The sequence below is a fragment of the Mirounga leonina genome, unplaced genomic scaffold (genome assembly GCF_011800145.1).
Source record: "Mirounga leonina isolate KUSES-001 unplaced genomic scaffold, KU_Mleo_1.0 Mir_376, whole genome shotgun sequence".
Taxonomy (NCBI): domain Eukaryota; kingdom Metazoa; phylum Chordata; class Mammalia; order Carnivora; family Phocidae; genus Mirounga; species Mirounga leonina.
The window spans coordinates 5,607,762-5,620,111 of record NW_023270718.1 but is presented as its reverse complement, the minus strand read 5'-3'; the positions used below and the strand labels follow the sequence as shown (position 1 = coordinate 5,620,111).

At 52.7% G+C, this 12,350-nt stretch overlaps 1 protein-coding gene across 4 annotated transcripts in view; it reads right to left on the bottom strand.

Annotated features, from left to right (window-relative positions):
- Positions 1–12,350, bottom strand: part of MYH14 (myosin heavy chain 14) — an 85,587-nt gene that overhangs the window by 37,820 nt on the left and 35,417 nt on the right. For 3 of the 4 annotated variants that reach the window (XM_034986968.1, XM_034986970.1, XM_034986969.1), the window contains 8 exons: positions 11,783–11,956; positions 11,302–11,475; positions 9,823–9,937; positions 6,152–6,339; positions 3,045–3,166; positions 1,488–1,557; positions 1,194–1,354; positions 1–109 (listed from right to left, as the gene is read on the bottom strand). In XM_034986968.1, coding sequence (XP_034842859.1) covers positions 1–109; positions 1,194–1,354; positions 1,488–1,557; positions 3,045–3,166; positions 6,152–6,339; positions 9,823–9,937; positions 11,302–11,475; positions 11,783–11,956 — 1,113 coding nt within the window. Of the gene's footprint in view, positions 110–1,193; positions 1,355–1,487; positions 1,558–3,044; positions 3,167–6,151; positions 6,340–7,880; positions 7,980–9,822; positions 9,938–11,301; positions 11,476–11,782; positions 11,957–12,350 lie in introns of all 4 variants that reach the window. The other variant, XM_034986971.1, reaches the window with a different exon arrangement.

Below are 12,350 nucleotides of genomic sequence, written 5' to 3'. Positions count from 1 at the left end.
CTTGATGAAGAGTCGCCACCACTGCCAGTGTCTCAGCTTGAGGTAAGCGGCACAGTTCCTCTGCATCACCCTCAGGGCACTCTGCTGCTGCTGTCGCTTCTGGAAGGCTCTGGGTGGGGAGACGGGCAAGTGGGAGAGTGGAGGCTCAGCCCCTCCAGGCCTGTCCCCTTTGAAAGAGAGCACAGCTCCCTTCACTTAGTCAACCACTGTTGAGGGCCTACGTGTGCAAGCACTTTCTAATATTGGCAGATCCTGTTGCATATAGTCTGTCAGTCCTTTGGCCTTTGACTCTCTCTGCTCTATCCCCGCTCTCTGTCCATATAACCCTAGTTCAGGCCTCCTCTTCCCCCACCTGAACCCTCACACCAACCTTCCAGCCTCTAATCTCTTCCCTCCAGTCCATCCCCAACCTGCCTCCTGAGGGGGTCTTTCTACACCCAGAGCTTACCCTCCCCTCCCCTGCTCACAGCCCTCCCCTGGCTCCCCAGCACCTCTGGACAAGGTCCCCACCCCTCAGCCTGGTGTTTGGGGGAATCCTTTGTTCTCTGATCCTCCCTCTGGGCCATTTCAAGGGGGAAGGAGACTCTCCTGCAAACTTCTCACATTCCTGAAACACATCAGGCTCCCACTTCCCTGGGTCTTTGAATCAGCTGTCGCTCCTGCCTACAACACCTGTCCCATCCTCCTTCGTCTCTCTGGCCATCAAGTGGGACCTGGATGCGTCCTGGTCTGCTGTAGGGTCTCCACACTACACCTGGACAACCATCAAAGCACATCCCATTCCAGACTGTGACGCTTTGTGCCCGTGTATGTCTCCCCCTCCAGGGTGGAGTCTCTTGAGGCACTGGCCAGAAGGGTGACCACCGTTCCGTTTGCCCAGGGCTTTCTTTGTTTTAGCCCCAAAAATCATGCATCCTGGGGAACCTCCAGTCCTGGGCGAGGCAGGATGGTTGGCCACCCTATGGCCAAGACTAGCTCTTCTCTGTGTCCCCGGCACCACTCAGCACTGGACCTGGCATATGTGGGCCCTCAGGGACTGCAGCAGCAAGAAGCCTGGGCATCTGGTGGCTCCACCCCTTTGTTTCCCGGCCCTTCTACCACCTCAGAGGTCCTGACCCCTGGAGCCCTCTGGTCAACCCTTCCCTACCCCCAGCCTTGGCCAATGGGACCCAGGAGACAGCACGGTGCCCTACCTGCGAGCTAAGTACCCCCGGGCAGCTGCCTGGAAGGACACGATGATGTCTGTGACCTTTAGGTCCCGCTCCTCTTCCAGCTGGGCCAGGACCCCTGCCCGGAAGAAGATCTTGCTCTGTCCCACACGGTAGAGGTTGGGGTCCAGTTCTAGGGCCTTGATCTGTGAGGGGTGGGAGAGGGGTGATGAAGAGGAGGGGCGAGGAGAGGGCGGTCCCTGCTCCCCTCTTCCACCGCCTGGGACCCTGCATGTGCACCCGTAGACACCTGCAGCTCGGGCTCTGCCCCACACTCACCATCTTCTCGCAGGCCTGTTTCCCATCCATAAAGCCCTTGGGGATGGCACTGGGCGTCAGGATCTCATATCTGCCGGGGGGAGGGGAGGGGTGGGTGGGGAGTTAACAGCACACTGTCACTGAGCTCCTGCCCCACACACCGAGCACCACACACTGGGCTAAGAGCGATAACACCACCCACGACAGCACTGACCCCCAGAGCGGCCACCCCTTGGACACTCACTGCGTGCTGATCGTGAGTGTTCTGTCACCCCACCAGCATCACTGAGATGCGGAACACAGGTGGGTCTCGGAGTGGAAATGGGAGAATGCCTGCCAGTGACAGCTGATGTCTCTGAAGACTTCTTATTGGTCAGGCCCTGAGCTAAGTGCCGTGCAGTGGCTTCTTCCCAATGTCTAAGCACGACGGAGAATGAAACGGGATACGGTTCATAAACACATACGTGCGTGTCCTCAGAGCCCTTCCCCTGCTGTGCCCTTCCTTGGATCTCAACATTTTGTAAAATATCATGCATCATGTACATAAGACATGTCCTGTGTTAACATGACATATTTTATGACTGGTGATTGACAAGTGTGTGTGTGTGTGTATCAGGGTTGCTCAGTCACCAGGGGTGGGCTGTTAAAATGCAGATCTTAATTCAGTAAGTCTGCGGTGGTGCCTGAAAATGTGCATATCTAAGGAGCTGCCCAGTGATGCTCATGCTGCTTGTCCCGGGGACCGCACTTTGAGTGGCAGACTCAGAGCTGCATTGTCCAATAGAGAAGCTACTGGCCACATGTAACTACTGAGCCCTTGAAACGTGGCCCAGCCATCCGAGGAACTGTATTTTTAATTAATTAATTAATTATTATTACTTTACTTTTGAGAGAGAGAGCACAAGCAGGCAGGGGGGCAGAGGGAGAGGGAGAGGGAGAAGCAGACGCCCCGCTGAGCAGGGAGCCCGACGTGGGGCTTGACCCCAGGACTCTGGGATCATGACCTGAGCCGAAGCTAAGACACTTAACTGAGTGAGCCACCCATGTGCCCCAGGAACTGGATTTTTTAATAATGTCTTTTTTTTTTTTTTTAAGAGAGAAAGAGAGCACGCGTGTGCGTAAGTAGGGGGCTGGGGGGTAGCGGGAGGGTTAGAGGGAGAGGAAGAGAGAGAATGTCAAGCAGCCTCCACACCCAGCAGAGTCCGATGCTTGCCAGATCTCACGACCTTGAGATCATGACCTGAGCAGAAACCAAGAGTCATGGGCTTAACGGTCTGAGCCACCCAGGCGCCCCTATGACTTGCTTCTTAAACTCTGGTATTTTCTGTTCTATCCCTTTCTATTGCATTTGTAAAGAAATGCAGATCGCCACACACAGATTGCCGCATAAGGCAATCTTTCTCTCGGGGAACCACCTGAGCGGGGTCCTGCTCTCCCATTCCACAGAGGAAAAAGCTGAGACCGGAACCAAAGGAACTTGCCCTGACTCCCCAGACTCAGAAGTAGCAGTGGGGGGATTTGGATGCAGATGGGGGGGTGGGTGGGTTTCCAAACCGAGCTCCGCCCCATCGCACTCACCGCTGCCGGAACTCCTGGAAGAGGATGCGGTTGGGGAAGCCCTGGCGACAGATGCGGATGCCCTCCAGGACGCCGTTGCAGCGCAGCTGGTCCAGCACCAGCCGAGGCTCCAGCTTGCCCGCCTGCGGAGAGCGGGGACGGACACGCGGGGTCGACGGCGGCCACATGGGGGCGCCACGCACCAGACGGCAGCCGCCTGGGGGGACCAGGACGGGCCCTTCGGGAGGGTCAGAAATCCTCGGCGATTTCACACGGGTCAACCTACACTTACTGAGTACCTACTGCTTAGCCGCAGGGAGGGCGGGGAGTGCTGAATCTGCACTGGGAATAGTTGGGGAAAGGCCTCACTGGGAAGGTGATGGGTAAATAAAACCCATACATCATCATTTTGGAGTAGCTAACTTTTGTTGCCTTTTCCTTCCTTCCTCCCTCCCTTCCTTCTAAAAAAAAACGCTAAACAGTACAAAAATTCAAACTCAACATTCTAAAACAGAACTCTTGCCTTGTCCAGGCCCCCAGAGTGGGCAACACAATCCCCAGTTTCTTTCTTGTTTTTTTGGTTTTTTTTTTAAAGTAGGCTTCACGCCCAGCATGGAGCCCAATGCCCTGGGCTTGAAATCACAACCGGGAGATCACCCTGAGATCAAGACCTGAGCTGAAATCAGGAGTCAGACTCTTAACTGGCTGAGCCACCCAGGCACCCCACAGTCCCCAGTTTCTAATAGAACTTTCTAGATCGGTTGTTCTCAACCCTGGCTACACACTGGCACCCTCTAGGAAGCTTTAAAAACAAAACAAAAAACACCAAAAAAACAAAAATCCAACGTCCGGGTCACAGCCCAGGGTAGAATGTGAATTTCTGGGGGGTGGGAATAAAATATGAATACCACCATTCTGGATCTTTTTCTAGGGCCACTGAAGCATATATATCTTATATTTATGCATCCGTCAAACATTTATTGAATATCCACTGTGTGCCAAGCACTGTTCAAGGCACTGGGGACCCAACAGTGAAAAAGCAGATAAAAGCCCCCGCCCTCAGATTGTTTATGTTGGGCAAAAGGGAGTTTCCCTTTATTACTATATGTGTACCCCCTTCTTTAGCAATAGGCTCACTTCTTCAGGAGAGAGCTACTTCTCCCCTGTGGCTCTCAGTCCGTTAGTGGGGTGGGCACAAGACCCATCCTGGACCAATGAGGACCCTGGACAAGAGGCTCTCTTTTCCCTCCATGGTTGCTGAACTGGGAGAACCAAAGTTTGGAACTACTGGGGGCTGCCTTATCATCCTGAGGGGAGTAAGAGAAAGAAAGAGAGCGAGAATGAGATTCCTTCAGAGTAAAGACAACATAGAGCCAAGCAAAGGAAAAAGACCCCTGACACCACCATTTGGGCACCTGGATCCAGCTATAACTGAACCCAACCGTGGGATTTCAATTATGTGAGATTATACATTCTCATTTTGGCTTAAGCCACCTTAGTTGACTGTCTCACAGTCAAAACACCCCCAAGGAAATAGCTGGAAAGAACTGTAGTCGGAAATGATATATAGGATGGCCTCACATTGATATTTTCTTCCTTCTTCCCTCCATCCCACTCTTTGACAAAATATTGGGCAGGCTTGAGTGGGGGAGGTGCCAGGAGGGCCAAGAGATGGATTACATTACAGGGGACTGAGAAAACACATAAATATGTAGTATTTTGTGGGATCCAGATTTCTCACTGTCATACACACAGAAAGAGTCACAAATTTGCATGAGGAAAAAGTTATAATGAACTCTGTGATGCTGAGACAGAACTTGGCATACTGGTGTGAACTCACAGTTTTCAGTATGTAGGGATATTTACAGAAATCAACATAGATATAAACGTGTGTATACAGGGGTGCCTGGCTAGCTCAGTCGAGAAGCACGTGGCTCTTGATCTCAGGGTCGTGAGTTCGAGCCCCACACTGGGTACAGAGATGACTTAAGAAAAAAACGTGTGTGTCGACATGCGTGAATACACGTCTATACGTATGTGTATATATTCACTTGTGTGTATGTATATGCAGCTGTTTGCTGAGAGGTTCTAATACCACTGAGCACACCTAACAGCCAGATCTTAGACTCTAAGCACCATTCCGCTAAAAAGAACCAGGGCTCCTTGGAAAAAAATGGGTGAATCTGTGTACCGTATTTCATCAAATATAAGCCTCCATCCATTGCAAAATGCTGTTATTTTATATACTATCACGAAAGAAAAACTCCTATCAATTAACCTCTGACAGGTTGATTGTAGGCCACACCCCCAACTTCAGAGATGCTAAAGTGTGAGAAATAGACGTGTCTTAGGTTTGGTAAGATAGGATATTTGCAGACATCTCTCTCTCTCTCTCTCTCTCTCTCTCTCTCTCTCTCACACACACACACACACACACACACACACACAGAGTAAACCACAGTTCCTGTTTTCTGAGGACAGGGTAAGCCTCGGGCACCTCATTTTGTATTTCATTTTCACCCATGTTGACCCTTCTCTACAGGGCCCATTCTCTGATTTTCCTAACAAGAAAACCTTTTGGTGGCCTGGGAAGCCAGGCATGGTCTCCCCACCCGGACATGACACCCCCAGCCCCAACAGCCTTCATTCCATCCCCTGCACCTTTCATGCTCCAACGTCCCACCAGGCCTTTGCACAAGCTATTCTCTCCTCAGGATACCACTTATCCTTCAGAGCTCAATCACCACCACATCCAGGGAGGCCTCCCTGACATCACAGACCAGATTAAGCCTTAGCGGATACTTACCACCCCTACAAATCCAATTGGACATTCATTATGGTTGCTCAGTTGAATGTCTGTGCTCCCCCTTAGACTGTGAGAACAGGAGTTGGCTGTGCTTTTCTCTCGAAAGTATCGCCAAAACCTGGCCCTTAGTAGGTGCTCAATAAAATTTAAGTCCCCTGAATTGAATGAATGCATTTTCCTAACAGAGCACTGAGCCTGGGAGGGAAAGCAACTTGCTCAAGGTCACACAGCCAGTCTGAGGTGAGCCTGGCTCCAGCCAAGGTCAGTGGCCAGGCCTTTACCCCCTGCCGGAGTTGCCCCCCTCCCCAGGCCAGTCACTCACCCTCTTCTCATGGTTGGGAACGATACAGCGGACGAAGCTGGGGTTGGTGTTGCTGAGTGTGGCCATGAGGCGGCTCAGGGACTCCTTGTAGAGCTGTCCCACCGTTCGGAACATGCCCCGGCGGGGGCGGCCACCCGGTGGGCCATCCCCAAGGCTGCTCACCTGCTCCAACCCCACGATGCCCTCCACTGTGGGAAGAGGAAACAGATGCAGAGAAAGAAGGGGGTCAGGAGTCAGTTGTAGGTGGACTGGTTAAACTTGGTTAAAGTTCAAGGGTCTTATCATTTCTAGGACCTGTCACTTTACATATGAAACACCAGTAAGTAGGTGTTATCAGCCCCACTGGACTGACGTGCAAACTCAGAAAGGAAGCTCAGAGAGGGTGGAAGACTGCGCCTAAGGCCACACAGCTTAGAAATGCAGATCTACGATTTGAACCCAGGCAGGGTGAGTCCTCTGGAACCCTGGCCTCTGACCTCTCGTCTTCTCCAGGATGCAAACTGCATCTCCATGTTCCTTATCCACAGGTGCTGATAACAACAGCACCCACTTACCTAGCACTTCCTCTCTGCCAGGCGCCACTCATTTATAAGCCTGGAAGAATTGTTCCCATTTTACAGGCACCGAGAGGGTGCCAGGGATCATGAACGCAGCACGGTGGCATTTTTAGGAACTTAAAACAATGTCCCACTAAAAAATGTAATAAAGCCTGGCTTTTATGTGCAGTGTTTAAAAGAAGACAGACGGGGGATGCCTGGGTGGCTCAGTCAGTTAACCGTCTGCTTTCGGCTCAGGTCATGATCCCAGGGTCCTGGGATCGAGTCCCACGTCGGGCTCCCTGCTCGGCGGGGAGCCTGCTTCTCCCTCTGCCTGCAGCTCCCCCTGCTTGTGCTCTCTCTCTCTCTCTGACAAATAAACAAAATCTTAAAAAAAAAAAAAAAGAAGAAGAAGACAGATGCTTCCACTGAACTATTTTTCCAGTAAGGCCTGATCTTGTCATTTGATGGTGTCACTTCAGCTACTGAGAAATACCTACTCCTTTACCTCGAATTCTGTCTAAATCCTGCCAGGTTTCTGCAGCTGGGGCAGACTCTGACGTCCTGCAGCCCTCAGCAGGGAGGCTCATTGGGGTCAGCCAGATAATCCTCACTTCCAGGCAGGGTCTGGTGTGCAGGGGGGCTCACGTACAGCCTCTTCCTCCCCAGGTTCAATGCTCCCTCTCACCGCCAGACTCCCGGCTATTATCAAAAGGATAAATAAGTTCTTACAGCCCCGAGAAGAGCAGAGGCTCTGGGACCCAATGTCCTGGGTTCAAATCTCAGCTCTGTCCCTTACTGGCTGTGTGATCTCAGGTAGGTGACGTAACCTCTCTGGGCTTCAATGTCCTCCTCTGTATAATGGGGATAGTAGTACTAACACCTGCCTCACTGGGTTGTTTGGAGGATTCTAGGGGTTAGGAATCGTAAATGGGCTTTGCACATAGTAAGTGCTCAGTAAACACCAGCTAGTATTATCGCAATTGCTTTCCTTTTATATGCAGTTTAGTTAGAAGGGTATGCTGCTATGGAGAGTGTGGGAACTGCTAAGGGAGGCGCCAAAGAAGGGGAAGAAGGGCAAGAGTCCTCCATGTGGAGGAGAGGGGACAGATGTTCGAAGTCAGGTACCCGGTCTGACAGGCCCACCCACCTCGGCCGGCAAATCTCACCAGTCGATGCACAGCAACACCCACCCCCTGACGGAGAAATAGCAGAGCCTCGCCTCCCTGAAGATCCTGGGGGCGACGGTGGGAAGGAGCCAAGGAAAGAGAATTGCTGGAAACCCCCGTGTTCTTGGGGGGTGGGGAGAGGACAGATGAGGGGAAGGGCAGAGACATGGAGGCGGGAGATGCAAAGGGAACAGCAAGAGAAGGGAGGAGAGAAGGTGGCAGAAAAAAAAGAGAACATTATTAGTCAACAGCACAAGGCAAAGCAGGAGGGAAAACTTCCGTGTTGGCTGTGAACTTCTAAAGCCAGGGGGACTGTCCCGTTCACCTCTGTGTCTACCCACTGAGGGCATCAAAGTTGACTGAAAGGATGAATGTCCTTTGTGAGAATTTAATGCCAAGGGGGAAAAAAATCTGTCTCCCTAGAGGTGGAATCTATCTGTTCGATTAGGTATCCCTTTTTGCCCTGGCTGCCAGGAAGCTCGAGGACTGACTCGATACTCCTACCCAGTTTGTTGCATTTGCCTCTCTGAGGAGAGGTTGTCTCATCTGCCTTTCCCCCTGGGCTACTGGGATGCTGGGCACCCGACTCTGGGCTCAGGGCAGCTGTCATAGAGACTGATGCACAAACAGCCACCTTCCCCATCCCTCCCTGTGACTTGCAGCTCCTTGAATTTGGGCTGCTGTGACTTGCTTTGCTCAGGAGAATCGTGGAAGAAGTAACACTGTGCCAAGTTCGAGTCCAGGACTCAACAGGCTTCCCACTTCCACTTGGCTCTTGGAACCCCTGGGGGGCCGGGCACCTATGAGATGGGGCATGTGAGGGATCATGGTTGGGGGTGTGTGTGATGTGTCCTTGAAGGGGACACAGATTTTGAAGAAGTGTGTGTTGGGGTGGGGGGATTTTCAGGCTGAGGAGGTGAGTCTCATAGCAGAATCTGATTCTGTTACTGGACATTGAACACTGCTTGTCAGTCCCTCGTGTATAAACCATGCAAGACACAAACATCAGATCTCTCTGTCTAAAATCAGCTCACCAGCATCAAGGCACCTCGTGCCCTTTTGTTCCATGAGTTCGTTTGGGAACCATGCATCTTGCTTATTTTTTCTCTTGTCTCATTGCATGGGCTGGGACTCACAACTACGCTTTTCACTTCAAGAAAAAGGCTAAGGCAAACTGACAGATTCTGGAAGCCTTGAATCGGGAGAAACCAAGATGCTGGTTCCACCGGTTGTTAAAATCATCTCTTCTCTAAGGATGGGGAGGGGCAGACAAGGCTTGGAAAGCTCCGGGGTTCACTCCAAAGACATTCAGCCTTTCTGCCCATGCCTCCCAGAAATGCCATTCCAAAAAGACTAATGGCCAAATCCACATGGGCCTTGTTGGAGCAGGAAAGCTCTCCCAAATAACATGGAGATCTATTATTCCTTTCTTCTTCCCTGGGGGCCCTGACAGGAACTTTGTGAGAGCCAAGAAAGCAGAGCCCCAAAGCCGACTAATCTTTAAGACACCACGCTGCTGAGTTCTCTTGTGATTAATTCTTTTTCAGTCAAATCTCTTGATTTTTTCTTTTTTAGGGATCAAATGCCATCTACAATGAATAACTTTCTCTCTTCCTTTATAATATTCATATAGTTATTTCTTTTTCCAGTCTGATTGCAGAGACTAGTATTGCTAAAACCATGTTGCCCAGCAGTGGTGACCATGGGCATCCTCATCTTGTTTCTGATTAAGGAGGAGTGTGTTTTGTCATTGAGCATGATGCGGGCTTAAGATAACAATCAACCAACCAATCAGTCAGTCACTGATTGGAAACACTACCCGGAGACCGTCTGGCCTGCCTACATCAGTTCCGTGTCTGAGCAGACAACTCACATTCAGAACTTAGCCTCTAGAACAAAGGTGTGGGCTGGGAAAAGAGATGCACAGAGTTCCAGGGACAGGGAAGCTGGGGAAGCTGGCCCTCACCGTCTTTCCAGATCTCTGCCGTTAGCTTGTCTGTGCTCAGGTGAAGCAGGGCTGCGACGTTGTCATTCAGAGGGTCCATGTTTTTCATCAGCCACTCACTGGCCTTGTAGTCGACCTGGGTGCAGTCAGGCAGAGGAGGTGGTGAGTTTGCAGCTTCACCAGTTCTCCCAATTTCCCAAGGAACCTCCCAGAAGCTCTGGGACTGCCAACTCCAGGGCTCATCATGGATGAGAGAGCATCGGTGCCACCTTGTGTCCGTTCGCAGAACTGCACCCTCCACCAGCAGGGTCCCTCTCCCTCTACTTCCCTTATCTGTCCTCTGACCACCCAGAGGACCGCATCCACCCTCACTTTTTCCTTATCCATTCTATTCCAGCCACACTGGGCTCCTCACTGTTCCTCAAACACACAAGCTCATTTCTACCTCAGGTTTACCCCTGCCATTCCCACCGCTTGTGATTCCCTCACCATGGATTTTCACACGGCTGGCTCCTTCTGAGTATTCAGGGCTTTGCTTCGAGGCTCCCAGAGTCACAGTCTTGACCAGCACAATCCCCCACACATGTGCCCCCCACCAGACAGTGGCTCCCTGAGGCAAGGGCTCGGATCTGACTCACAGCACAGGGCTGGGCCCATGGGCAGTCTTAGACAATGTGTGGAAGAGGCAGTGAGGGCTAGACACAGAGCACAGAGGTCTCCTGCCTCCCAGCCTCTGTATGCCGTTCCTTCCGCCTGGACAGCCCTTCCCATCCTTCACCTATCCTTTACTGGCTGTTACTCAACATTTGGGCCAGGGATTGGGAAACAATGGTCCACAGGCCAAATCCCACCTTTTTGTAAATAAAGTCTTATCGGAATACAGCCTTCATTTATATAATCATTTATATATTCCCCGGCGTGTCTTTCGCACTACAACGGCAGAAGCGAGTAGCTATGGCCAGAGACTGGCTGAAACTATGTACAGAAGATGTTTGCTGCCCTTGATTTAAGTTCCAGATCAAGCATGATGCTCGTCTGAAACCTCCCCTGGCATTCCTCCTCCGGGTTTTGACCCTACCCCCACTGAAGCATCTAGCAGCCATCTATCCTCGTGGTATTTGTCCCTCTCCCAGATCAGGAACTTTGTGAGGACAGAAACCACGTCCGGCGTGGGGCCCCAGCTTTGCTCAGCACAGGGCTGAGCACACAAAAGGCACATCTTTGCCGAATGAGGGAATAAAATGCACATAATTCTCCTCACGGCGAACTCCTATCCACCCCTCCAAGCCTACTGGAAATACTCCCTCCTTGAGGAAGCTTTTGCTGACTTCATCAGACAGAGTCCTCAGTCCTCCTTGGGCTTCCCCGGCCCCTGTCAGTGTCTCGTTCCAGGGGACATTGGGGGGGGGGGGCCTGTGTTCCCTCTGCACTCTCCCTGCATCTGCAGCCAAGTGGTCCCCACCCCCGCCCACGGGCCCCAGGGCCGGCCCAGCCACCTACCTTGCCTGCATAGTGCAGGACACTGAAGTCAGCCTGGTCCCGCAGGTTCCTTGGCCGCTGGAACTTGGGGTGGCCTCCTTGCTCCTGGGCCACCTTCTCTACAAAGGACTTGTCCGTGGCCTTTGGGAACCAGCACTCCTCGTCCAGCAGGGCCAGGAGCCCAGGGGGGTTAGCCTAACCACCAACAGGAGGGGAAGAGTACGTCAGATCCCCACACACTGGACTCTTAGGTTGCTGCTAACTTGTCGCTCTTGGAAGAGGCACATGGACATACAACAGAACACGGTTCCGGCTGTTGATGAGAGCTTTGGCTCAAACCAGGCCCCGCGGCAGGCACATCCGGGGCCTACGCATCTATAAAGCAGACGCTGTCATGAACTGATTTAGAGGCCGGAGGCCCAGCAGGGTAGGAGCGGGACTGAGGTCTCGGATCTCGTGGCTGGTGGAGGTGGGGGGGCGGCGGGAGGACCCCCAGGCTCACCGGCCGCTCGATGAGGTCGATGCAGGGCTGCAGGTCGAGGCCGAAGTCGAGGAAGGTCCAGGGGATGCCCTCGCGCTGGTACTCCTCCTGCTCCAGGATGAACATGGTGTGGTTGAAGAGCTGCTGCAGCTTCTCGTTGGTGTAGTTGATGCACAGCTGCTCGAAGGAGTTCAGCTGCAGGGAATGAAAGGACAAGTGAGAGGGGACAGAGGCGGGGGAGGGGCAGAGACTGCGGGGGCGGGGGAATGGAGACCAGGGTGGGTGGACAGACACCCAGAGGGAGGGGGACAGAGACCAGAGGGAGGGGACAGAGACCAGAGGGGGGGACAGAGACCAGAGGGAGGGGACAGAGACCAGAGGGGGGGGGACAGAGACCAGAGGGAGGGGGACAGAGACCAGAGGGAGGGGACAGAGACCAGAGGGGGGGGACAGAGACCAGAGGGAGGGGGACAGAGACCAGAGGGAGGGGACAGAGACCAGAGGGGGGGACAGAGACCACAGAGATGGGGACAGAGACCGGGGGAGGGACAGAGACCACAGAGATGGGGACAGAGACCAGAGGGAGGGG